The sequence below is a fragment of the Vipera berus genome (assembly GCF_964194415.1).
Source record: "Vipera berus genome assembly, chromosome: Z".
NCBI classification, from domain to species: Eukaryota; Metazoa; Chordata; class Lepidosauria; order Squamata; family Viperidae; genus Vipera; species Vipera berus.
The window spans coordinates 90,045,959-90,072,605 of record NC_138205.1 but is presented as its reverse complement, the minus strand read 5'-3'; the positions used below and the strand labels follow the sequence as shown (position 1 = coordinate 90,072,605).

Below are 26,647 nucleotides of genomic sequence, written 5' to 3'. Positions count from 1 at the left end.
GTTGGTGGATGATTGTTGAGACCTAGATGTGGGTATGTAATGCAGTGCTTTTGATCCTATTGGATCTTTCAGCTATAAAAATGATTGACAATGATATCCTTCTGGACTGCCTACAAAAGTTGGGGGCAATGTTCCACCTTCCTTTTGAGGGCAGTTCCAGTTGCTTATTATTGGAGAAGTCAACCCTGTGGCTACCCACTCGTTGGTTGCTTCAGGATTCAGTTTTTTCCTTCTGTTGTTTAACATTTATGAGGAACTGCTAGGAGAGATCATCTTTCAGTTTGTGGTGCAGTATCACCACAATGTGATACTTAAATATAAATCACCACTGTAGCCTGGGCTGATACCATGGAAATCTTGTGCCAACATCTGGAGGTTGAGAGGATCTAGACAGGATAAAATAGATTGAAGCTAAACCAAGGAGAAGTTACCAGTTAAAGTGATTCTCAGCTTCATACAATATCTGAAGAATATTGTTGAATGGGCAGGTGGAAACTATGGCAAGGAGGTCCATTGTTCAGCTTTGTCTGATTAGGTGGCCAAAGTATTTTGAGTTTCAACTTCAGGATCTGGCCTTCTAAAGAGCAGTCAGGGTTGATCTCCTAGGATTGACTAGTTTGATCTCCTTGCAGTCAAAGGGACTCGCAGGAGTCTTCTCCAGCACCATAGTTCAAAGGCCTCAATTCTTTGGTGCTCAGCCTTTTTTATGGTCCAACTTTCACAGCCATACATTGCAACTGGGAAGACCATAGCCTTGACTACATGCACTTTTGTTGGCAGGGTGATGTCTCTGCTTTTTAGTGTGCTGTCTAGATTTGCCATGGCTTTCCTCCCCAGGAGCGTCTTTTAATTTCTTGGCTGCAGTCCCCATCTGCAGTGATCTTGGAGCCCAGGAAAATAAAATCTGTCACTGCCTCCATTTCTTCCCCACCTATTTGCCAGGAATTGAGAGGGCTGAATGCCATGATCTTGATTTTCTTAATGTTAAGTTTCAAACTAGAAACTAGAAGTGTAGTGAATATGTATCACTGTGAACATTGGTAGATCTGGTATAATCGATCAAGCCAACTATGGAAGAGTAAAAACTGGATAGTAAAGACCAGAAGTTGCAATATAGAAAATGAAGCTTTAAAGACTGGCTAGAATGAAGGGGAGAGAATATCTGTCAGAGAACTAGTATTAATAGAGTAGATAACTGCATGCTGCTCTTAATTCAAAATGAAGCAACTCAGCATATTTTTGGTTCTATGCAGTGTAGAAAATTTTGCTCAGTAAACATATTCTCCATCATTAGAACCATGTCAATTGTAACATTTATGAAAAAACCATGGTTTATGAAGATTCCTCTTCCTTTAGCTTCTCTTTGATCTTGCTCTGCTTAAACTGCAATCTAAACTTCATTTATAAATGAAAGTGTACTTGGATATCTTTTGTAAAAACCAGGAGAAAACTAAAGCATTAATATTAAGCCGTTGTTGTTTGATTTGGCCAAAAGGGTAACTAGACTTAATTGACCAGAACTAAAATGGCAGTAAATAGGGAAGAGTTGGTGATTGAAGAACTGCTTCTGATCCTTTGGTATGCACACCGGATTCAAGAGGGTGTACTTTCTCCCTCAAAGGTTCTGTAGATACAGTCAAGATGGCAGCCACAAAGCACAGGTGCTATATGTACAATACACATGAAAAACAGGCAGAGTGTCAACCACATTGCCATGGTCACCATCTTGACTTTTTTGTTACCATATCCTGTGAATTCCTTGCGTAGGGATATGTTTTAGACTCTGGACTCTAGATAATAAAATGTTTGGCAAATCCAGATTTAAATATTTCTAGTTGTTTATGATGTTATTTTCCTGTTCTCTTTGGATGCACATAGATTACAGGTTACTTGTACTGAAGTAAAAGCTTAAGGCATGGCTTGCTTTGGGGAACAGGAATTCTTGTTTATTGACTGCTAAAAGTAAATGGAGTTATTTCTTAATAGTTAGCTAAGCAGCTGTAACTAGAATAAACATTCTTCACTTGTTGGGGGGATGGATAGAAGTGTCTTGGTGTGTGCATTGAACAAATGCTTTAAGCTATTTTTCCATTATATTTTATGTAATCCATTTGAAGTAGTCCACATTTGTTATAAAATGTTCTGCAAATTGCTGTTTCTTGTACATGAAGCTGACAGTTTAAAAAAAACAGGTTAAGTATGCATGATGTGTACCTAGAGACCATGTTTTATTGAATCAAAATACTTTACAGAAAAACTAATGGGAACTATCAAACATGAATCAGCCAGCTGGGAAAAGAAACAGTATTTTTATAGTCTCTATGTTTCAATTTATATAAGGACAGCATTTTCAAAACACATTACAAAATCTGAACAGCGGCCAATAATGAATCAGTAATAAGAGAAGCAACTACAAATATGTACAATTAGATTCAAGTATAGAGGTTTACAAATTCAAATTACACAAGTTTTATTGTAAAGACCACTATTTGCAAAATATGAGAAAATTGTCACATTGTGTGGAATCATTGTGTAGGAAATTTATTTTTCTTATCAACCCACATATTTCAAGATCACAGTGGCTTTCATTCTGATACTATTTATTCCGTGAAATTCTGAGCAAGGCTTCCTCTTTTTGCAACACAAGAAGATGACAGGAACCCAATCTTTTTTTAATTAATACAATTTAATATGGTGCTTTTTTGAAAAACAAACATATTGTTTTATAGTTTAGATTATTAAGTGATTAAATAGTAAATAGATACATAGAAAATTACTGTGTGCTTTGCTTCTCCATCACTAGTGGATATGAATCTCCATTATTGCTTTAAAATTCTGAAAAAGAGTATTTAATCCAAAGACAATACAAATGGATGCACAAAAGACAAATTCTAATTATCACCAGTTATTTAAAGCTTCTAAACTCCTAAATTCCATTCTCTGGAAGAGAATGAAAAAGTGGTACACATCAACACTTTATTTAAAAATATTATATTAAGTATAAAGTGTTCTTGTTTGATTCAAAAGCAATTTACCCATGGAATTGCATGATTAGCAAAAAAAAGGCTGAATAAGTTTGATCTACTGCTAAAATGAAGAAACAGTAGTTCTAACGTTTCTTCTAAGTACCTATAAAAGTCAACATTATCAAACCAAGTCTACTGTAGAGTTATGTTTAACTGCGATAATCAAAATGAGTTCTTTATTTTGGCAAATATTTGCCTCTCTCAATCAACTGATACCTCAGGGATCCAGCCAGTTTCTGCAGCTTCTGCCTCACATATCCCATCATCTGCTGTGGTGCAATGCTCCTGAAACATCTGGCTTTCACAATTTTTATCTGTGCCTTTCTGGCTCAAACAGAAGCCCCCCATGTCTTGATCACCACTCTGTCTTGCATTCCACGTTTCTGCAGACATCTCATTGTTGTAGGAAGGCTCAATAGTTCTGTCTTCAGCACAAGCCAGCTGCTGATATGAAATTACTGGGAATTGCAAATCATTTGTGGAGAACTGTGTTTCTGAATTACTTCTGTTTGTGGCTTCTGACTCCTGCTTTTCTATTGTCTGCTGCTGTTGGACTCTGGCACTTAGTTTTGCCTTTGGAGGTTTCTTGTCTTGCTTCTGGTGTTGATCTTGCTTAGAGAACCTCCAGTGAAACTGAAAACAAATATAATAGTACAGGTTATGCTAGAAAAAGAAGAGAAATCAGAAGAAATCTTCTTCAACTGCCAACTTAACATCAGTTTAATTTTAAAAACCTATACCAAGACAACGCAATCTTCTGGTTCTTGCTTTTTAAATAGAAGTGATTTTGAAAAAAAAAGGGCATTACTTTGAGTGTCAGATACTGTTCTGCAGATACATCTTTACACTTCTCAGGAGAAAAAAAAGTAAGTTCCCAATGTCAACAGCCTTTTATCAGTTGTATTTTTAAAATGTGTTAATCGTGATTTAGTGGCTCCAGCAGGTTATTTTTTTCCTTAAAAGAATGTGCTTAGTTCACAAACTAAAACTTTTCACTGTAGTTAGAATGTTTTCTTAATAGATGAAAACAGGAAGCCTGAGGACTCCCAATTATTTTTATTAAATAACTATAATAATGATCTGCAAATAGAGATAGAATAAATGTAGGAAAATAAAATAAAGGTAGTACCAATAGTAATAGCTGTCTTAGCTGCAATCCCAAAACAACTGGAGCACCACTTGAATACCACTGAACATCACTGACAAAATCTCTATCAGTCCAATTGCAAAAGGCAGCTTTACTTGAAACAACTTACATACTGTAACAATACCTCTAACACCATTAAATATCTACATCTGCTTATCCCATGTACTTGACAGGTGGACAAAAACGCCAAATCAATCCGAACATCTGTGTGACAAACCATAATAGTGGTTCAGAAGTTTAGACTGGATTTGGCATTTTTATCCATCTATGGAGTCCTTTCCAAGGAATGGGGATAGGCAGATGATTGATGTCTGGTTGTTGTTATTATTATTAACAGTTATTATATAATAATAATGGTAATAATATTACTACTAGTACTAAGGTAAAGGTAAAGGTTCCCCCGCACATGCGTGCTAGTCGTTTCCAACTCTAGGGGCCGGTGCTCATCTCCATTTCAAAGCCGAAGAGCCAGCGCTTGTCTGAGGACGTCTCCGTGGTCATGTGGCCGGCATGACTAGACACCAAAGGCGCACGGAACGCTGTTACCTTCCCACCGTAGTGGTCCCTATTTTTCTACTTGCATTTTTACATGCTTTCGAACTGCTAGGTTGGCAGAAGCTGGGACGAGTAACAGGCGCTCACTCTGTTACGCGGCACTCGGGATTCGACCCGCCAAACTGTCGACCATCTGATCGACAAGCTCAGAGTCCTAACCCAGTGAGCCACCACGTCCCATACTACTAGTACATTATTATTATTTAGTTATATAATGCTGATGATGCTGATGCTGATGCTGATAATAATAATAATAATAATAATAATAATAATAATAATAATAATAATAATAATAATAATAATAATAATAATAATAATAATAATAATAATAATGTGCCACACTTACTATCAAATAAGGAAAAATAGTGAAAACTGAAGGAATCAAAATGCCCCACGAAAATAACATTAAGAGTCTGGATCAGGAAGATTACTATAAATACTTGGGTATCCTTCAAACTGCCAACTTCAAGCATACTGAAGTCAAGTAAAAGATTAGAGGTGAATACATCAAGAGAGTGAAAAAGATCTCAAAAGTCCAAACTCAATGTACCAAATAGCATGAAGGCAATCAACACCTGGGCAATTCCAGTCACTAGATATACAGATGGAATAATGGACTGGACTCAAGCAGAACTAAAAGCAATTGATAGGAAGACCAGAAAAATAATGATAATGAATCGTGCCTTTCATCCACACTGTGACATTGACAGACTCTACCTCCCAAGGCAGATAGGTGGACATAAAATGTTGCAAGTACATCAGATGGTTGAAGAAGAAAAAATGGCTTTGGAAGAATATCTGAAGGACAATGATTAAGATGCGCTGAAGTTAGTATATCAGAAAGGCTTACTGACTACTGGAGAGACCAAACTGGCCTAGAAGAAAGACCAAACGAAGAACAGAATGGAGGAATGGGAAGACAAAGCACTACATGGCTAGTACATTAAAAAAAATAGCTGGGAAAGGAGATAATAACAAGACCTGGCAATGGCTAAGAGCAGGGAAGTTGAAGAAAGAGACCAAGGGACTAATTCTGGCTGCAACAAAACCAAGCCTTAAGGACAAATGCATACGAAGTCAAAATTGAGAAGACAGCAACAGACAGTAAGTGCTGCCTATGCAAAGAAGCTGAAGAAACAGTGGACCACCTGGTAAACAGCTGCAAGAAAATCGCACAGACTACAAGCAGCGACATGACAAAGTAGCAACAATGATGCATTGGAAGATCTGTAAGAAATATCATTTGCCTGCAAGCAGGAACTAGTGGGACCATAAAATAGACAAAGTCATAGAAAATGAAAAATTGCTCTGGGACTTCAGAATTCAAACAGACAGGCATCAGTGTATTTGAAAGACCAATCGCAACAGAGATACATTGTGGAATGGAGGAGATGGATTGAATATATTCAGAATAAATATTGGACTAAAAAGTTTCATTTAGCATTTGAATAAGTAGTGGATCTACATGATGTATAACGTTAGTAGTTATTTTATTAATATTTTGATGATGGAGAGTTAAAGTGCGACAGAATTTAATGTTTTATTGTTATTAGCATATTTTAGATTATGCTTGTTTGTATTTTTATACCCTGTATTCAGCTCTGGGAAGTCAGGGAGGGGGGAGGGGTGGGTAGGGAGGGATTGGGGAGAGGGGAGGGGGAGGAGGGGTTTTTTTGTATTCAAAAATGTATTGTAAAACTTTTCAATAAAAAAAATGAAAAATTGCTCTGGGACTTCAGAATTCAAACAGTCAGGCATCTGCAACCTAACACCTTGGACTTAACAATTGTCAATAAGAAAGACAAAAAAGTCTGAATAGTGCAGGGGTGTCAAACTCAATTTCATTGAGGGCCGCATCAGCATTGCGGTTGCCCTCAGGGGGCCGGGTGGGTGTGGCCTACTAGGTGGGCGTGGCTAGAGTGTGTATGGCCTACTGGGTGGGCGTGGCCAACTCTACATCGTTGGCATCAAGGGTGCTTATGGGGGCCTGGGCAGGAGTGGGACAGATCTTGAGGGTCTCTGACAGGAGGAGGGTCTCGGGGCCAGGGCCAAGGCAGTGGGGGCCGTTCCCTCACTGTTTCCAGGATGGCTTCGTGGGCCACATGAAACCATTTCGCGGGCCGGATCCGGCCCCCGGGCCTTGTGTTTGACATGTCTGGAATAGTGGATATGGCAGTGCCTGGAGACAGCAGAATAGAAAAGAAAGAACTGGAGAACATAACAAAATACAAAGACCTACAAATAGAAATAGAATGACTGTGGCAAAGGCAAACAAGGGTAGTACCAATAGTAATAGGTGCTTTGGGTGCAATCCCCAAACAGCTGGGGCATCACTTGAACACTGGCATTGAGAAATTTGCCATCAGTCAATTGCAAAAGGTGGCCTTACTAGGAACAGCTTCCATCCTGCAACAGTATCTGTAATACCATCAAACATCCACATCTGCCTATCCCAGATCCTTGGTAAGGACTCGAGTAGACAAAAATGCCAAATCCCATATGAACATCTGGCTGACTGTGCGATGATCAATAATAAAAAAATTAACACAATCAAGTTTAAAAAATTGCTCTCCAACAAATTCCTTACCTAACATATTCTGGCTAATTAAGCTCCCCAAAGAACACTCCTAGCACCCAGAACAATTAAGGGTGAGATTAGCAGTATGAATTCCTCCGCATCCTTCAATACTATGTAAGTTAGCTAAACTGGACCAACATCATCCATCTGAACACTTTCCTAATTCATGCAGATAATTTGTTCAGTTTGATCTTTTTCATGTCCTATTTCTTTTTTCTGACAGAAATGCGGACGTGTTCAGAAATCACCTTGCAGCACAATTTTATCAAGATTTTTTCTTCAAATTTCTGTCCATTCAAAAGGAACATATAGATAGCCTGACTTTAGATTTTCTTTTTTAAAAACATCATTCACATTTAACTATGAAAAAAATTAATTCTACTGTGGCCAGAGCATACTAATGATTTATCAGAGTGAAATCAGAGCTAGAACAATCTGGGGAGAATACAGTATAGATTTAGCAGTGCTATCAAATTATGGGTGCAGAAATTCATATGATCACTAAATGGCAGCAAAGAGATACAAGAACTGCAGCCCATACCTGGTACTATATAGGGATACAGTAATGGGGTATCACGACTGATGGAAAGGAAGGAACAATTAGTAAAATACTTAGATTTCAGGAACTGATTTTGCACTCTTAATTCAGTGTGTACTAGTGATCTGGACAACTAGACCACCTTGATATCAATGCTGTAAGGCAACCTACTGGTGGCTTGGTATGCTAAACATTTATTTCCTTCTCTTTTGTGTCACAGAATGGTTGGAGCCTATCTGTTAGCAATATGACGAATGCTACTTAGTTTCACTATTCCATTTGCCCCCTCCTATTCAAACCATAATACTATTTCTTTGTGAAATGCATCAAAAAATAATTTGAATATGCTGACTTCTGGTGAAAAGATGGCCAACTGACAACACACCCAGGGAAGGAACCCGAAGGGTTTTTTCCCTGGACTGTAGCTTTTTTAACTTACCAACAGAAGGAACTGGCATTCCTTTAGTTTATATGAATCTCCTAGGTTAGGGAGAGTTCTAGAATTATCCCTCAAGATCCTCCAGTAAAGCAAGTAGCTTTAGGAGCTGTGCTTCGAAGCAACCTGCATGCCAAAAGCTGAGGAACAGGGTTGCAATGAGTTCATAGAAGAAGAAGCTGTTTTAGAATTTATTTTTCAAACTAACAATGCCTTAATCATTTTTAAGGACGATTAATCTTTATTAAGCTAAAAGAGGCTCTCATTAGCCATAGCCTGTTGTTACTTTTTGAAGATCTGGGACATTCTTGGGATTTCTTCATTGTTAAACAACAAGGAAGAAGGCTGCTGAAGGCAAGCTAAAATAAGGAAGTGTGGAGTATCTTTTTTAAAAATAAAGTTGATGAAGAAATATAAAGGCAGAACGCTATGTTTCCAGTTTATTATTTTTAGTAATTTGTAGGTTGGTCTGCTTTGCTGTGAATGGCTAAAACTTTCTGATTTTTATGATTCTTGATTGGCCAGCAATTCTTAAGTGACTTACAAAAAAGCTACTCTTTGACTAAAAAGGGAATTAAGAAGATAGAGGACCAAATTATTAGAGATGTATTTGAAAAATATTTAAATAAAATCCATCAGTTCATAAATCAGCTACACTCCCAAGGATGTTAAAAAAAACCTTTTCAAACTACTTCAGAGATGCAAACAGAAAGTTACCAAACCTCCGAAGCAATTTCACAAGTAGCTAACAATGCAGAGGACTCAAATGCAATTGACAAATGCAATATAAATCTGAAACCAATTTTTATTATGATGATTTAAATATAAACCTCCCAACACAATTGAAAGAAGAGCTTCAAGAAAATCTGCAATTTTTAAATGGACAAGTTTGGGACATTTTCCTCATGGACATTAACAAGGTTGAGAAATCCTTGAGAAAAAGAGAAGCTTATAACTACTTGACAAACATTCCAGAGAAGAAAAAGATTTTATTCCATGAAGACAAGTTGGAAGGAGTGACTTAAACTTAATGAGTCAATTGGAATTAAGATGGATTTTTATCGGTCTGATATTTGTAATTGAAAGAAAGTCTTAATTTAAAGTTTGAAAATGTATTTTTTTCCTTTATATATAATGCTTAAGTAATTCCTAAAGTTTGTAAAACATTATTGAAAGTATATTTGAAAGTATCTATGTTAAGAGAAAGTTAAAGAAAAAAATGTATTAGCTTAAAGAAAAGTTTAGATTTTTTAAAAGGATGTATACAAGAAGAAAAAAATTATTCTATGAGGGTAGCTTGGAGGGAGTGATCTAAATTTAATGAGTTAGAGTTGGAATTTTATTGGTCTGAAAGTGAACTTTAAAGTATGTATACTAAGAGGAAGTTAAAAAAGATGTATTAGATTAGAATGCTTTGATTTTAGAAATGTTTTTACAGAAAAGTTTAGTCTTTTAAAATGGATGGGGGGGGAAGCATTTCTTCCTTTAAAGTTAAAGGATCTGAAAGAATAGCGTGAATTTTGTTAATATAAATGGTGAGTTTATAAAGATTATTAAGTGCAAACGGAAATACATATTATTTCCACAGCAAGGAAGATAAAGCAGAAATCATTAAATTAATTGTTATATTCAAAGAGGAGAATATATTTAATTATGTCTTTTATTTGGATATGACTTCTGGATTTTGTGCTTGTGATTAAAAAAAAATGAAATTTTGACTTTGTTTTTGCTGATTAGATAGATTTGTTGTTACAGAAATATCTGGTTATATACTAATGTGTTAAAGTAAAAAGTTGAGGCTGTAATGTTATTTTGTATTGTCCTAAAAAGAGTTGGAAATCAACCCTTTTTTTATTCCCTTGTACCTCTTATTTTCTTCCCCCTCTCTTTTTCTTTCTCTTAATTTCCTAGTTTTATTTTTCTTTATATTTTATACATTGATAAAACAACAAGTCATAGAAAAAAATAATTTGAATATTCTGATTTTCATGTGCTTATGTGCCTGAGTGGAAGCCTGCTTCACTGCATTCAGGAAAGGACATCATAGTTCTTGCACAACCAGTCCTCAATCTAATTAAAATTAGAATACTGAGTTACCAAGTTATTGTCAGTCCAAATTTAATCAAATTATGTCAAATTAAAGGAATTTTAAATAATAGTTGTTGAAGAAGCAGAGGTTCAAAATATTTTGATTATATTCGGCAATCTTATTCCTGTTATAAACTGAGCTGCAAATTCTGTAGCATTTTGACATAATCAAAAGCACTACAGCCTTTTAAATTTCTCTTATGGTCAACAAAAGGACAAACAACTCTCCCATTTTAAATAAGCTCATTCCAGGTCTAATTAGACAACATGTGCCTCAGTTTCCAATTAAATGGGCCATTCCAAAGTCTCAAAGTGAAGTCTCAAACTATTACCTGTGAATCCGGGCATACTCCTATCAAATAACACTTGGTATTTTGGTTCTTTTTCTTTTCCTGGGTAATAAAGATCATAAACTGAAATATCTTACTTCATGACATTACCTTTGGCATGTCTTTCCTTTAATTAGCCAAAGCAGAGTCCAGGCTTTAAATATGTAAAGGCAAAAGGGAGGGAGAGTAATAACGCATTGGGGAGATGGAAAGGAAGCAAGCCATGTTCCAACTACTGTTAAATTATTATTCCTAGCATTCCTCAAGACTGATTGGACTGACTAAGAGGAATTGTGTGTTACTCCATCTAAAAGGTGTTGAGCCACAAGTTCCTTGTCCTTGCTTCCACTTTTTTTATCTTCAATATACTTTATTGCTGTATATTAGCTTTGACAACTGAGCCATAATTGAAAATAACAGCAAAGTTAAATAATAAGCAACTGACATGTTGCTTACCAAAATATAAGTTATTCAATTAAAATAGGAAAGCTATGCCAAGACAAATACACCAAACAGTGTAAGGCCATATACCTTAGGATGCTTCCTCTTGGTTTTCTGGGGCAGGAAAGGTCTCTGAAGAAAGACAATCTGCTTTGTGGCTAGTTTTCCATCTCTATAAAATAAAAATTAAAAACACTAGCCTGAGAATGTTTTCCATACCTACATATTGCCCTTTAAAATTAAGGACCATCCACTAAAATTAGCTTTAAAACATCCATACACTAAGTTCTTCACCAGACTAAGTCAATTAGGATTATTCTTGTCAATTCTCTATAAGCTTTTTTTTGAACTCTCTTTCATTGTGATACAATTTGAAGTATACCACCACGTTTGGTCAGAAAATTTGAGCCTTGAGTGATGTGTCAGACTTGCATTAAAAAACTAAAATTGATTTAAATTTAATGTAAGTTGAATTTAATATGGTTACTCAGTTATTTAATAACAATTCCCTCCTGTTACCTTTCAAGAGGTTCTTTCAACAGCAGGTTTTGGAAGGTCCATCCAAGGTGTAAAAGGACTTTATATGGGCACCACATAAAACTGTTTAGCTATTAAAATGTTTTTGAACTGAAAAATAAACTTTTAATCAATAAACAGTTCTTAAAATGTGTAGTAGCCCTTATGGCAGGTATCCTCATACTGTTATGAATGTAAGGAAAGAAAACATCTGTTGTATTCACTGCCTGACAACAGTCAGCTATACAGATTGTATCTTAATTCACTGTTTCTTTAACTGAAATCTCAATAGTAAGGTGTGATTGTAAGCTTGGGGTAGCACAGTCCAACCTCCACCTCCCTCCAAAAATATAGTCACATACACTAAGGTAAAGGTGAAGGTTCCCCCGCACATGCGTGCTAGTCGTTTCCAACTCTAGGGGCCAGTGCTCATCTCTGTTTCAAAGCCAAAGAGCCAGCGCTTGTCCGAGGACGTCTCCGTGGTCATGTGGCCGGCATGACTAGACGCCAAAGGCGTATGGAACGCTGTTACCTTCCCAACGTAGTGGTCCCTATTTTTCTACTTGCATTTTTACGTGCTTTCAAACTGCTAGGTTGGCAGAAGCTGGGACGAGTAACAGGCACTCACTCTGTTTGTTATGCGGCACTTGGGATTCGACCCGCCAAACTGTCGACCTTCTGATCGACAAGCTCAGCGTCCTAACCCACTGTTTTCAAAAGAAGATTTGGTTAAAAAATAATATATATTGTAATTTACTACATGTTGGAGAACTGTGCCAGACCCATTTTAAAAATGGTCTTACATATTTTAACTGCATTCCATCCAAATTCTATGGGCCTTGTTTTAAAGATCTCTTTAAACATTCCTTGGTTCACAAATGCAAAAGAAAAACTAGGATCTTCATACATCAGAGAAATCTTAAAAGACTTCTGTAAGACTGTATACAACATAAGTGTCAAGTTTCCGATGTTATTTGATGTTAGCAGTGTTGACAATAAGATCACACTTTAAAGATTAAAACATATACACCATAATAAATTAATTTATGTTTAAGGGCTAATTGGAGTTTATTGTTTTTGCCTAAAGGAGAAAAGAAAAACATGTTTGAATCTAATAAAGTATTTTTCATTTTTTTAGTGGTAGATTTTTCTAATTAAAATCTTCCAACATACTGTTGCCCATATCCCATCAATTAAGAGGTATGTGCAATGGACTGATACACACAGAATACTTATGTAATTGTCTGGAATATAATTTATTTGTCAAATTTGTACCTTCCAGAAGCTCAAGGCAGAGTATAAATGCTCATTCCTCCCATTTTTCCTGAAAATATTCTTTTAAGGTTGGTTGGGCTGAGAATCTCTCTATCATACTCCAAAGCTACCCAGTGAGCTTCTATCACTGATGCAGATTTGAAACTGGTGTTCCTACTGTCACTCAATCACAAAGGCTCTGTAGCACTAATTACAACCCTAACCTGGAACAGGCATGAAATCAACGCTAAATTGGGTCAAAGTAGGAAATCTTCAACTGTCAACTTTTTTTCCATTATACTATATGTACTATTAAAATAAAGTCTTCCTTCAGTCAAGGTCAACTTCTGATGACTAATGGACATGTACATACATCTTTTTTTTGAGGGAGGTGTCAGTTACAGAAGTGTTTTATCAGTGCCTTCTTCCAAGACATCTTTTCAATTTCTTTGTCTGGTTTAAAACCTAGGTATTTTATAGAAGTCTTCTATTTAAATATTAACCAGGTCTATTAAGACATTTAAGGTAATTCCTTATTTAAATTTGCTAAGGAGGCCTTTCTAATTAACCATTCAGTATTATGCTTTGAGTGGCTTATTCCATAGCTGCAAAGATATTTGCAAATACTGAGCCTATCATCTATAGCCATTCAATATATAATCAGTTTATCAAGATCATAGACATATTATGTGACAATTACTAACTTTCAAACATGTGATTAAATAGGTTCATAGTGAAAAAGTTCGCTATGTGGGTGCTTCAATTCTAATGTAATTTGTTCCTCCAGACTGGTTAGTAACAGCAACACTACTACAGATGTAGTTGAAGTAATAGAAAACAGAGTGTAAAAATAAATGGGATCAGCAATAATCCATGTTGATAAATGAATTCAAGTTGATAAGCCAAGCTATCACTTCCTAGCCATTTTCTATGAAAAAACAGAACAACTCTATATGGTGCTCAAGCACTTTCTTTAAGGGGATGAGGATGGGAATTAAGTATTTGCTTTTCCCCTCTGGTATTGACAGGTGCAATTTAAAGCAGTCCCAGCATTACTCCCTTCCAGATGCTTCAAATTGCAAGATCTACCACCCATGATCATATAACTGGGATAAACTGTTGGGGACAGCAATCCATACTAAGTGCATCATACTAATGAGGGCTATTCAAGAGCCTCAGTAATTCTATGTTAAATCTTGGCTACCATTTTAAGGACATGAGCAAAAATTCCATACTTTTTAGAGAAGCAGGGGAATTGTGTTTGTTATTGGCCTCAAGATGCTGGTTTAATATTCTCACACACTGAATCCAGTGCTAATGATATTTAAAGATGAAAACTTCTTCAAAGGAACAAAGATAAATGGCAGACATACACGGGATAGTAGCAGCAAATGGCATGGAAGCCACATGGCTTTTGTATTTTTGAATTATATGACAATCATTTATATTCATGGGATGAAATTTTCCTGTTCCCCTGTAGCTTTCCACAGTCCCCTCCAAAAAGCATCCCTGTGTCTGGAGATTAAAGACTCTTTGAGAAAGTATGAAATGTTGTGCAGGTGAATATCACTCCTACATTAAAGAACAATCTGGGATATGAGCCAGCAAGGAAGAATGCCCTCATCCACTCTTTCATCAGGAAAAGAAAATTAAACAATTGATAATGTCTGATAATTGATAGGACTTGCATCTGCAGCTTGCATAGTCTCCCCTGTGCTTACCAAAGACTGCTTTCTACTTCCACTGCAAGATTATCAGCACAAAAAGAGAAAGGGCTGAACACTTCATGCTCTATTGTTATATAGGTAGCTTCTGTGCAGGCTGTACAAAAGCTTCCAAAGAAGATCTCTATTATAAGATCAATGACAGTTTTTATGACTGACTCTTAGACTTAAGGAAAGGCCATTTCTTGACTATACCTCTTTTTCTTTACAATTGGAGTGGGAAGCACACAGGTCAGCTGCCATCCATATACTGCAAGAGAGTTCAACAAGGGGATGTAATCTGCCTGTATGTGAAACCCCTAGGAGAGAGAAATTAAACTATTAGAATTAAATGTTAAAAGTGATTCTATTTTATAATGACTGTTTATTAATAGATTAGATTGCTTTTGCAAATTCAGCAAAAGTGGGAAAGAAATTGATATCTCAAAAGAAAAGCAATGAAGGATCATTTTTCAGTTCTTGCTGAAGGCATAAATAATCTTGTTTAAACCGGAGAAACACATTTCTTGCCATGCTCCAAAACCTTCCATATGGCAGCTGATGAATCAGATCAACAGGAATAATTCATTTAGTTTTGTTGGAGATTCCCTGGATGAAAGGCCTCCTGCAATATTAGCTGAAAGAGAACAATTACCTCCTTCCAGACAAAAGAGTATTCAAGCCATACAAAAATCTCAGCTCTACTAGCATGGGCAATCCTGCTTTGGACTGTACAAACACAGCACGATGACAGCTAAAATACAGCAAGAAGCTCTTTATTTACACCAGATGGGCCAAGGACACACAGGGGAGGGGGAATCTGGCTTCTGACTTCCAGAGCATTTCATGGTGTGTTAAACAACATTAGGGCAATAATGAGTCCAGGTCATTTACATCCCAGCAGCAGCAGCAAACTAACAAAATGAATGCAATTCGCTTTGTTCTTTGTATTACACATAGGCACATGAACATCACCAATTTGTTATTTTTCATTAGCAAGTATGCAAACAAGCACTAAGTAAAGCTTTATGCATTGGGCTCTAACTCAAGCAGAATTATTTTCCACACATGCAATAGGTAAAGGATTGTTTGGCTTCAAATGGTAATGTAACAAAATACATAAGTCTTATCTAGAATAGGAAAAAAAGTAGGTAGAATCACAATTTATACAATAAATTGATTGTAGATTTGCTAAGAATTGGCCCATCTCAATGTAACAATGAAACATTTCCTCAGGGAACACCCTTTAGGATGGTTTGGACTTCAACTGTTAGAAAACCAGTCAGCAGGCTTCAAAAGGCCTCTTGGCTCTAAAGTACAGTGGATGTACTTTGTACAGTGAATGTACAATCAAAGCAGAAATTCGCTGCCTTGGTTATTATGGCTCTGTAGTGTCTTGCTGCCAAACAAATATCTGGGGGGGGGGGGGTTGCCAGTTTTTAAATGACCAAGAGCCTCTGGGAAGGGAGTCGTTCTTTAGCGGTGTCACCTCCTTTCCTCATGACCCAGAGCAGGACTAAGTATTGTTGACAACTAGGCACTCAAGTATTGGTGCAATACAACTGCCCATGCTTGCTTTTTGCAGAAGCCATAACATTTGCCCTTTGCTATCAGAGGTGATTTCCCTATAGGCATGTCAAGTGGGCTCATAAGGTTATTTTTATTACTGGGGTGCACTACAACTTGTTGTTATTATGATGATTTAGATTTAACCATCCTTTTTGCTCCTGGTAGCTCCTATCCGGTCATGGTGGAACTATCACTGAGGGTACCAAGTATTGGATCTTATGAGCCATTTCATATTTTCATCATAATTCTTTTCTACTAAAGAAAAAATACAGACGTGGATAGAGGCAGAGTTACAATGTAGGACACAGTATTTGGGCTTCTTATAAAACTCCATGACTAAATGGGGATATGGAGAATCAGTCTTTAAAAAAAAATCTATTGCAATTTTTATTTTATCAAGCTATAAAACAGTACAATCAATATTTCTTTAAAATCACTAATTATAAATAACTAACTTAATGTATAAATCCAATAACTATACAATGACAATTATTACTACTATATAAAAGAGTGCGTACTTAAAAAAATACTAACCTATTTTATTTAAAAAAATCCTATATGATAAAAGAAATAAAAAGCACAATACTAATACCCACAAAAAAACCCCTGGATTATAAAAATAAAAAAAAAAACCTTTTAGTCTCCCCTTCTCTTCTAAAAAAGGGGGAAATATTAAAATTAAAACAAAATAATTTTTTAAGGATTGGATATTAAAACTATATAATTTTCTTCAATGTCATTATTAAATATAGTCCAATGTTTGCACAGTGAATTAAACAAAGATGGAAAGAAGCACCCACCAAAGAAGGCCAGAAAGCCCTCCCTTTATCTGTTCAACGTTTCAAATCTCTGTAAAAGATATTAACTTGATCAAAACATAAAAGATTACCTGGAATAAAAATGTCTCTATAGATTACCTCTAAACTACTGTCATCAGGGTTGTTAAAGTCAGCCAGCCCACCCTATATATACACATACATTTTTATCTGGAGGCTGTAAAACTGCCGTAATGATTGGCGTATTACCAGTGGAAAGATGCATCTGGTCATAACTTCTGTTTTCACTGTCTTGATATTACTTTGTTATTGTTTTTAAAACCACAAGTATTTTTTACATTCTAATCTAATACATATCATTTGTTTTTTACTGGCCCCATTTTGGTTCTATTTCTCTTTCATTTAAGGCCAATTAATTCTTAAAAATAATACTGAAAGAAGAAAATACATACATGTATTCATACAGAACTTTAGATGTAATAAAATTAACATTTACAACACCATATATAAGGAAATATATAATAGCAGTCATTTTTAAACCTCCAAAGAACTCAGTTAAGATCTAAATATTTTTTTAAGAGAAAGCATATGTACAAAGGGGGGAAAAGTGTAGACTGATCTACAAGTCATAGTGAAAGACATTTTCTTTTATGTGTGAAAAGGAGCACAGCTTTAATGAACTCATTCCCCATTCTCTTGCAGTTGGTAAGTAATCTCTGATCACACCTTGAGTGTCAAAAAACTAGAGAATGTTGAGCTAGCCGTTTTCTTCTCTTGTAGCAGATAAAACGAATTCAATCTTATTCATGATTTTGGTGTTTATTAATTTTTCCCTATTCTCAGCAATAGTTTGGCTCATTAGGAAAATCTAAAAAGCTATGTAATTTGAGATATGGGATGGGAGAATATCTAGGCCAAGTCAGTATAAAGAAAAGCAACATGTATTAGCAATTTCCCCCTTTTTCTTCAATAATAAGACTTTAAAATAAAACCAGTAATAAACAAAATAATACAATCCACATTTGTATAAGACTAGAGAAAGTGCATCTGAAGTAATTTTTCTCCAATCTCTGGATCAAAATTGTCTGGCAGCTGTAGAATTGAAATAACTTTAGAATCTGAGATGATGTATACGTTTATCAATCCAGTTTAACCTTTTATACGTTGAAGATATATGAATAAGCAGTCTTGATTACTACCTGTCAAATACTTCTTGGAAAACATCAAATAAGCAAAAGCCACAATGCAGTGCCCTTTGTTGAATGCATCACTCCTAAAGTAATATTTCTAAACTCCAGGTAGTTGATGAGATATGACTATAATGGTGTCTGCCCATTGCAGTTACATGTTGTAGCAGTCATAACCACCCCACCCCTACTCTCCTAAGGAAACATAAACAAATGTGTGGATCGTTAAGTGGAGTGTGGGGTGCCTTCTGGATGAAAGATGCCTAGTATAGATGCAGGCCTGCTTCCCTGGCTCTCCTAAAGATCCTCCCACCTCCCAAACAGCCCATGACCCATTTCCCATGCCTTGGGACCCAACAGGCTTTTTTCTACTCCCACCAGAATCTTAAGTCTCATTCCCGCCCCAGCAGGCCAAACATTCTTCTCTTCGCTTACTTTTTGAAGAGCTCTGAAGCCTTTTAGAACCCCAGAATGACTTGTTTTGCACAGCTGCATGCTACAGTTGCAAAAGTGGCTGTGAATTTTGTTCTGCCCACAAGTGGCTGCATTAGGATCACTGCTGCATGGTCTGGGAACAAACTGCTTTGTTTTGTTGCCTTAACAAATTATTCTGTGCTGTAGAAGCTTCTGCAGCACTCAAAAGCTTTTGCAACACTGTGCAGATCTAAGGCAGCAAAATGTAGCAATATTTCTGGCAGTCGCCATTTTGTCCTACCCACAAACAGGCATGACAAAATGGTGGCTGCATTTGGAACACTGCCGCATGGCCTGGGGACACATGGTCTACCCTCCTCCAACAACATGAAGCCTGGAAAACTTCAAAGACACCCGTTGTGCATGATAGACATATGGGGAAGAGACCCAAGCACCGCAAAGTTCCGGTGGGATGTAATGGAAGGAGTGAGATGGAAGGGTAATGCAGTGACCCTGTGGTGGATTGTAATGGCGAGCGACTGTAACGGATCAGAGGAATGCTGTGGATATAATTTACTTGGACTTCAGTAAGGCATTTGATAAAGTAGATCACAACCTACTACTTGATAAGATAGAAAAAAGTGGGTTAGACAGCATCACCACCAGATAGATTCGTAGCTGGCTGACCGGCCGTATTCAGCGTGTGGTCCTCAATGGAACTGCATCTACATGGATGGAAGTGTGTAGTGGGATGCCCCAGGGCTCTGTTCTGGGCCCAGTGATCTTCAAAATCTTCATCAACAATTTGGACGAAGGGATAGATGGGAAACTCATCAAATTTGCAGATGACACCAAGCTGGCAGGAATAGCCAACACTCCAGAAGACAGGCTTAAGATACAGGAGGATCTGGACAGACTTGAACACTGGGTGCTATCTAACAAAATGAAATTCAGTGGTGAAAAAAGTAAGGTTCTACATTTAGGCAAGAAAAACCAAATGTACAGGTATAGTATAGGGCCGTGGTGGCGAACCTATGGCACGCATGCCACAGATGGCACGCAGAGCCCTCTCTGTGGGCATGCGTGCCATCGCCCCAGTCCTTGGCCTTCAGCTGGGTTTTATAAAACCTTTTCACTTTAGGCCTCCACCGCTGTGTGCAAAAAACCCCCAAAAACTTTCAATTTCAACTTCACACGGGGAAAAAAAGATCTCACAAAAATGGAATTGATGGATTGAACTTTTTAGTCCCACCCAGTCCCTCAGCCATGCCCACCCAATGGGCCATGCCTACCCAATTGGCCACACACACCCAATGGGCAACACCCACCCGGCACCCGACGATACATAAGTGGGTTTTGGGTCGCAGTTTAGGCCCTCGGTCTCTAAAAGGTTCACCACCACTGGTATAGGGGGTACCTTGCTCAATAGTAGTAACTGTGAGAGGGATCTCAGAGTCCTAGTGGACAATCACTTAAATATGAGCCAGCAGTGTGCTGCAGCTGCCAAAAAAGCCAACACAGTGCTAGGCTGCATTAACAGAGGGATAGAATCAAGATCACGTGAAGTGTGGTAAGGCCACACTTGGAATACTGCATCCAGTTTTGGTCACCACGATGTAAAAAAGATGTTGAGCCTCTGGAAAGAGTACAGAGAAGAGCAACAAAGATGATTAGGGGACTGGAGGCTAAAACATATAAGGAATGGCTGCTGGAATTGGGTATGTCTAGTTTAATGAAGAGAAGGATGAGGGGTGACATGATAGCAGTGTTCCAATATCTCAGGGATTGCCACAAAGAAGAGGGAGTCAAGCTATTCTCTAAAGTGCCAGAAGGCAGGACAAGAAGCAATAGATGGAAACTAATCAAGGAGAGAAGCAACCTAGAATTAAGGAGAAACTTCCTGACAGTTAGAACAATTAACCAGTGGAACAACCTCCCTCCAGAAGCTGTGAATGCTCCAAGACTGGAAGTTTTTAAGAAGAGATTGGATAGCCATTTGTCTGAAATGGTATAGGGTTTCCTGCCTGGACTAGACGACCTCCAAGGTTCCTTCCAACTTTACTATTATAATAATAATTATGATTATGATTATGACTGCAGGATTTTTGCAGCCATTGTAACTTTGAAATGGGTTTATATGTAGTTTTGGGGGGAGGTCTGTCATAATTTAGGATGTTTATTAAGTGGCGTATTGTACCTCAAGGATAACCTGTACAATATTATATGACACATGTACAACTTTTGGGGTGCTTTTGAAATTTCTTCCAGCACCATGTCATCAACAGCAGAATTATGCTAGCTTGTGAAAGTCTGCATAGAATGTTTTTTACACATTTTGTAACTTTATACTGCATAATACCAAATATATATGATTCCTATATCTAATATGGTACAGGACCTAATTTGGGGCAGTTTTGGCACAGAAAAGCGTTTACATTAAGATCTATTTAAGGCATGGATCATGTTTAATACAAATAATTGATGATAAGATACAAGGCTACAAGGAGCAAACAGTAACCCTTAGTGCAAACACCACCCACTGTATCACAATCTCACACTGTACAGTTGCAAGAAAAAGTATGTGAACCCTTTGGGATTATGTGGAGTTTTGCATGAATTGGCCATAAAATGCGCTCTAAACGTCATGTAAGTCACAACAATAGAAAAACATAGTCTGCTTAAAATAATACTACACAAACATTAGCTGTTGTCATGTTTTAATTGAACATAAGATGGAAACATTCACAGTGCAGGGTGGAAAAAGTATGTGAACCTTTGGACTTAATAACTGGTTGACCCTCCTTTGGCAGCAATAACCTCAACCAAACGTTTCCTGTAGTTGCAGATCAGACCTGCACAACGATCTGGAGTAATTTTGGACCACTCCTCTTCACAAAACTGTTTCAGTGTAGCAATATTCTTGGGATGTCTGGTGTGAATCGCTCTCTTAAGGTCATGCCACAGCATTTCAATCGGGTTGAGGTCAGGACTCTGACTGGGCCACTCCAGAAGGCGTATTCTGTTCTGTTGAAGCCATTGTTTTGTTGAATTACTTGTATGCTTTGGGTCATTGTCCTGTTGCATCACCCATCCTCTGCGGAGCTTCAGTTGGCGGACAGATGGTCGTACGTTTTCCTGTAAAATGTCCTGATAAACTCTGGAATTCATTTTCCCATCAATGACAACAATCCGTCCAGGCCCTGAGGCAGCAAAGCAGCCCCAAACCATGATGCTCCCTCCGCCATGTTTTACAATGGGGATGAGGTTTTGATGTTGGTGTGCTGTGCCTTTTTTTCTCCACACATAGTGTTGTGTGTTTTTCCCAAACAACTCAATTTTGGTTTCATCTGTCCACAATATATTTTGCCAGTAGTGCTGTGGAACATCCAGGTGCTCTTTTGCAAACTTCAAACGTGCTGCAATATTTTTTTTTGGACAGCAATGGCTTCCTCCGTGGTGTCTTCCCATGTACTCCATTCTTGTTTAATGTTTTCCTTATTATAGATGTGTCAACAAAAATGTACAGAGATTTCTGTAGGTTTTTAGCTGACACTCTAGGATTCTTCTTTACCTCATTAAGCATTATGCGCTGTGCTCTTGCAGTCATTTTTACAGGACGACCACGCCTTGGGAGAGTAGCAAGTGCTAAACTTTCTCCATTTGTAGACAGTCTGTCTTACCGTGGACACATGAACTTCAAGGCTTTTGGAGATACTTTTGTAACCCTTTCCAGCTTCATGCAAGTCAACAATTCTTGATCGTAGGTCTTCTGAGAGCTCTTTTCTGCAAGCATGATTCACATCAGACAGTGCTTCTTGAGACCAGTAAACCCACAACAGGTGTGTGTTTTTAAAGGGAAGGACAGCTGTCAGCAACACATCCAATATCATTACACTGATTGGAGTCAAGGTTGGCTCACTCCTGGCTCCAATTAGCTCTTGGAGAAGTCATTAGGCTAGGGGTTCACATACTTTTTGCACCCTGCACTGTGAATGTTTCCATCTTATGTTCAATTAAAACATGACAGCTAATGTTTGTATAGTATTATTTTAAGCAGACTGTGTTTTTCTATTGTTGTGACTTACATGACGTTTAGAGCGCATTTTATGGCCAATTCATGCAAAACTCCACATAATCCCAAAGGGTTCACATACTTTTTCTTGCAATTGTACATATATTACATAACTAAAATAACAACAGTATTTCTATTACATTGGACTATCTCTAACGTTAAGTGTTCCAAGTACATGAGGGGAAAAGGCACTCTAACTAGAAAACACTGCTGCATTATCTTACATATTTTATTGCTTCCAACTCTATAATATACTAAAGGACCTTTATGAAGTGGAAGCAATGTGGAGAAATTGTTTGTCAAGTATCCAAAACCTATTCTACATTTATGACCAGCTGTAGTTTTCAGTAATATTTCAAGAAGTCTGCCATGAAAAATACTTGCAGTAACCCAACTTGAGGATACCTGTCCATATCAAAACCAGTTTCTGTGCACAACTGATTTATTAGTTAACGTATATATAAGGTAACATACGACCGACAATCTTTGCTGATATGTTGAGTTTTTAGCTGTTTTGGAACTATTGGTGAGACCGTTAAGTCGTTGGCAATGTTTGAAATTGTTCTGCCGGCAGCAAGATCTGACTGCTGGCCCAGCGACAGATTCTGTTGCAAATCAGGGCTGTTTCCAAAGGAGGCAGAGGAGGAGGGGTCCCAGGGCTTATGGAGCAAAGGAACTTGGATGAGGCTGTCGGCAGGCCCAGAGGAAGAGAGAAAGGCTTTTGGAGGAGTTGGAGGTGGTAGCAGTGTGCTCCAGGGGCAAAAAGGAGCGAGGCCCCTTTAAGGAAAAGGTGGAAGAGACAGGATCAGAAAAAGGAAAGAAGGCGAGGTTGTCGTGCAGGAGTACAAGCTAATTTGAGGGCTAATCCACATGGAGCTCCCTTTCCATCTGTCCTGTTTGCCATCGTTCACTCCCTAGAGACTAAAATGGACGTTCTGAAACTTGAGCTGGCCAAGAACAAGGACTGTATATTGGAGGTGGTGACCCTTTGACAGCTAGCTGTATTCAACGAAATTTCATTTTTATGTATGCCGATTGGTGTACATTCAAAGTGACAATAAAGGTTGTTGTTGTTATTAATCAAACCTCATGAAAGACTCCCAATGCCTAGATATGTTGATCAGCTGTTACCTGGATTCAGCAGTTACCTGGCATAAGTAGGTAAATTTTCTCTGTTGAGAAACTGATCAAGTAAATATTTCCAGAGTGAGTATGCATTTAACATGGCACCAACTGAACGTCATTCACTAGACTATGGGGAGATGTTCAGCGTAAATGGGGGAGATATAATTTTTTCAATATAAAATAGTCTTTCTACAACCACTTGCTATTACATGTAGTCCTCAAGTTACGGCTGTAATTGAGCCCACAATTACAATCGTAAATGGTGATGGTCATAAGTCAGGTCACCACATGACCAGGCCCAATTTTATAACCTTTTTAGTGGAAGTTGTTGAGCAAATGTGGCAATTGCAAAGCAAACACATTGGTCATTAAGCAAGCCCACTGTTTGCAATAGGGTGGATTTTGCTGGAAACTGGAAGTAAATGCTAATTTCTGGCAACAACAATATAAATCATGATCACATGACTGTGAGGTGCTGTAAACACAGCTGTAAACGCAGGCCTGTTTCAGAGTGCCCCAAATGCAGTCAAGCAATCATGAAGAAGACATGGATATGGGAATTTTGAAACCAAGTCTACTGGGATGTCTACTGTACTACTACTACTACTACTAGTAGTAGTAGTACTAATAACAATAATTGGAAGGGACCTTGGAGGTCATCTAGTCCAACCCCCTGCTCAGGCAGGAAACCCTAGACCATCTCAGACAAATGGCTGTCCAGTCTCTTCTTAAAAACTTCCACTGTTGAATCATTCCCCCCTTCTGGAGGCAAGTTGTTCCACTGATTAATTGTTCTAACTGTCAGGAAATTTCTCCTTAGTTCTAGGTTGCTTCTCTCCTTGACTAGTTTCCATCCATTGCTTCTTGTCCTGCTTTCAGGTGCTTTGGAGAATAGCTTGTCTCCCTCTTCTTTGTGGCAACCCGAGATATTGGAACACTGCTATCATGTCACCCCTCAACCTTCTCTTCATTAAGCTAGACATAACCAATTCCAGCAGCCATTCCTTATATGTTTTAGCCTCCAGTCCCCCGATCATCTTTGTTGCTATTCTCTGTACTCTTTCTAGAGTCTCAACATCTTTTTTACATCATGGTATCCAAAACTGGATGCAGTATTCCAAGTGGGGCCTTACCAAGGCATTGTAAAGTCATATTAACATTTCACGTGATCTTGATTCTAGCCCTCTGTTAATGCAGCCTAGCAGGACTGCATTAATGTTGAATGGTCACTAAGTGACCGGTCATAAGACTAGGGCTACCTGCATTTTTTAAAGTTTTTTTTTTAAAAAATTCATAAAATAAATTTATGAACATTTTATCTGTTCAGAACGTAGCAAGTCATCATAGAATCTGTGCAACTTAACTAGAGAGTTAAGTTCTCATCCCTCATGAAAAAATGCTCATCTTGCCTAATTCAAAAACAGTGAGGGAACAATCCTTGGTAACAACTGAAACAAGTCCATGATTATCACAGAAACAGACCAGTCCTCAATCAGACCAAGTAAGAAAATCTGAATGCTGAATTACCATAAGATTATCATATGATTGAAATCCTTTGGAAATTGAGAAATGGCTAGAAAGGAAACCTAGAAAAGTGGACAGATTTACAGTAAGTTACGGGGATCCCATTCCTTCACAAATGGGTAAAAAGAGTTTCTCCTAATTCTGTTACAAGCATCAGATTGACAAACATTTAAAACCAAGGAGAGAAAGATGGGTATTCTTCCATTCGCTGACTTAGATACACCAGCTAAACTAAATGGAAGGATATCTTCCTCCTCTACTAAAAAAGACAAATAGATGCATGCAATTGTATTTGTTTTTCAAGACAGCCTAAATTGTCTTGAAATGCAGGAAGAGCAAAATCAATGACATATTATCTAAATAAATAGGGGGCAAATCCTTAATTCCTAATCTGCAGTTTCATTCATGTCTTGAAGGCTTTATGGATTCACAGAAAAATGAACCAACATAGCATTATATGCAATATAATAAAGATTTTGCTTGATTTATTCCAGTACAGAGAGAATTAAAAATCCTTATGGATTTTTCATTTTATTTGAGCAGAAAGATAAGCATTGCTTTCAGCAAACAGATTCTTTTAACTTTACCTGCATTTATTTAAGAAATTTATATCTGTTTCTGATGCATTCTCTTCCATTCTTCTACCTTCCTATAACTAACTCCTCTGATCAGAGTAAAACAATAATGGGAGATCAGATTTATGTATGCTTAGCCAAGGATTAATATGGTAGATTAACTATTCTAGATTAACTATTTATACTAGTAAAGTTCCCTAATAAAGTTTGTGCCATTTTTAGCTACCGTTAGTATTAGCTATTTCTACAAAATTCCCCACCTAAATATGGGCTTTAACTGTATTAACTAGTTATTTCTTTCAAGATGGTAGGACACATTTTCTGTCTTCAATCTTCTCTGGAGCCTTTTACATCAGGAAGACAGGACTCTCATTAGTCATCTTCCTTCTTTTATGTTTTTTTAACCCTATCATGATCTATTTCAAGAGTGTTCCTTCATCTCCTCCAGAAGCACGTATTCTATTTCTATCTTATCTATTTTGACTTGTTCCTATTGGGGCCACTATGCAGTTCTTCGCTCTTTCTTGCTAGTACATTAGTTCCCCTCAGTTCCCCTTTTTTGTGAGAAAGTTTTTGTCTGAAAAGATATGTTACCTCTTCTTCCATCAGCTATGTTATCAACTTAAAAACAGCTCACATGATAGCCCATAGCTGTAGCATGCTCTCACAATAGATTGTCCAAAGTATATATAGTATTATTTTTCTACTTGCATGCAAATTGATATATACTTTTAACACCTTCACATTAAATGCTACAAAGAAAGTTGAGTAAATATTAACCTGTGTAGAAATGA

General features: G+C 37.4%; 1 protein-coding gene across 1 annotated transcript in view; it reads right to left on the bottom strand.

Annotated features, from left to right (window-relative positions):
* Window positions 1-2,223: 2,223 nt before the first annotated feature.
* RFTN1 (raftlin, lipid raft linker 1) overlaps window positions 2,224-26,647 on the bottom strand; it is a 116,949-nt gene continuing 92,525 nt past the window's right edge. The window contains exons 8-10 of the mRNA XM_081345669.1: window positions 14,828-14,931; window positions 11,229-11,310; window positions 2,224-3,659 (exon numbers count right to left, since the gene is read on the bottom strand). Coding sequence (XP_081201795.1) covers window positions 3,228-3,659; window positions 11,229-11,310; window positions 14,828-14,931 — 618 coding nt within the window. The 3' untranslated portion in view covers window positions 2,224-3,227. The remainder of the gene's footprint in view (window positions 3,660-11,228; window positions 11,311-14,827; window positions 14,932-26,647) is intronic.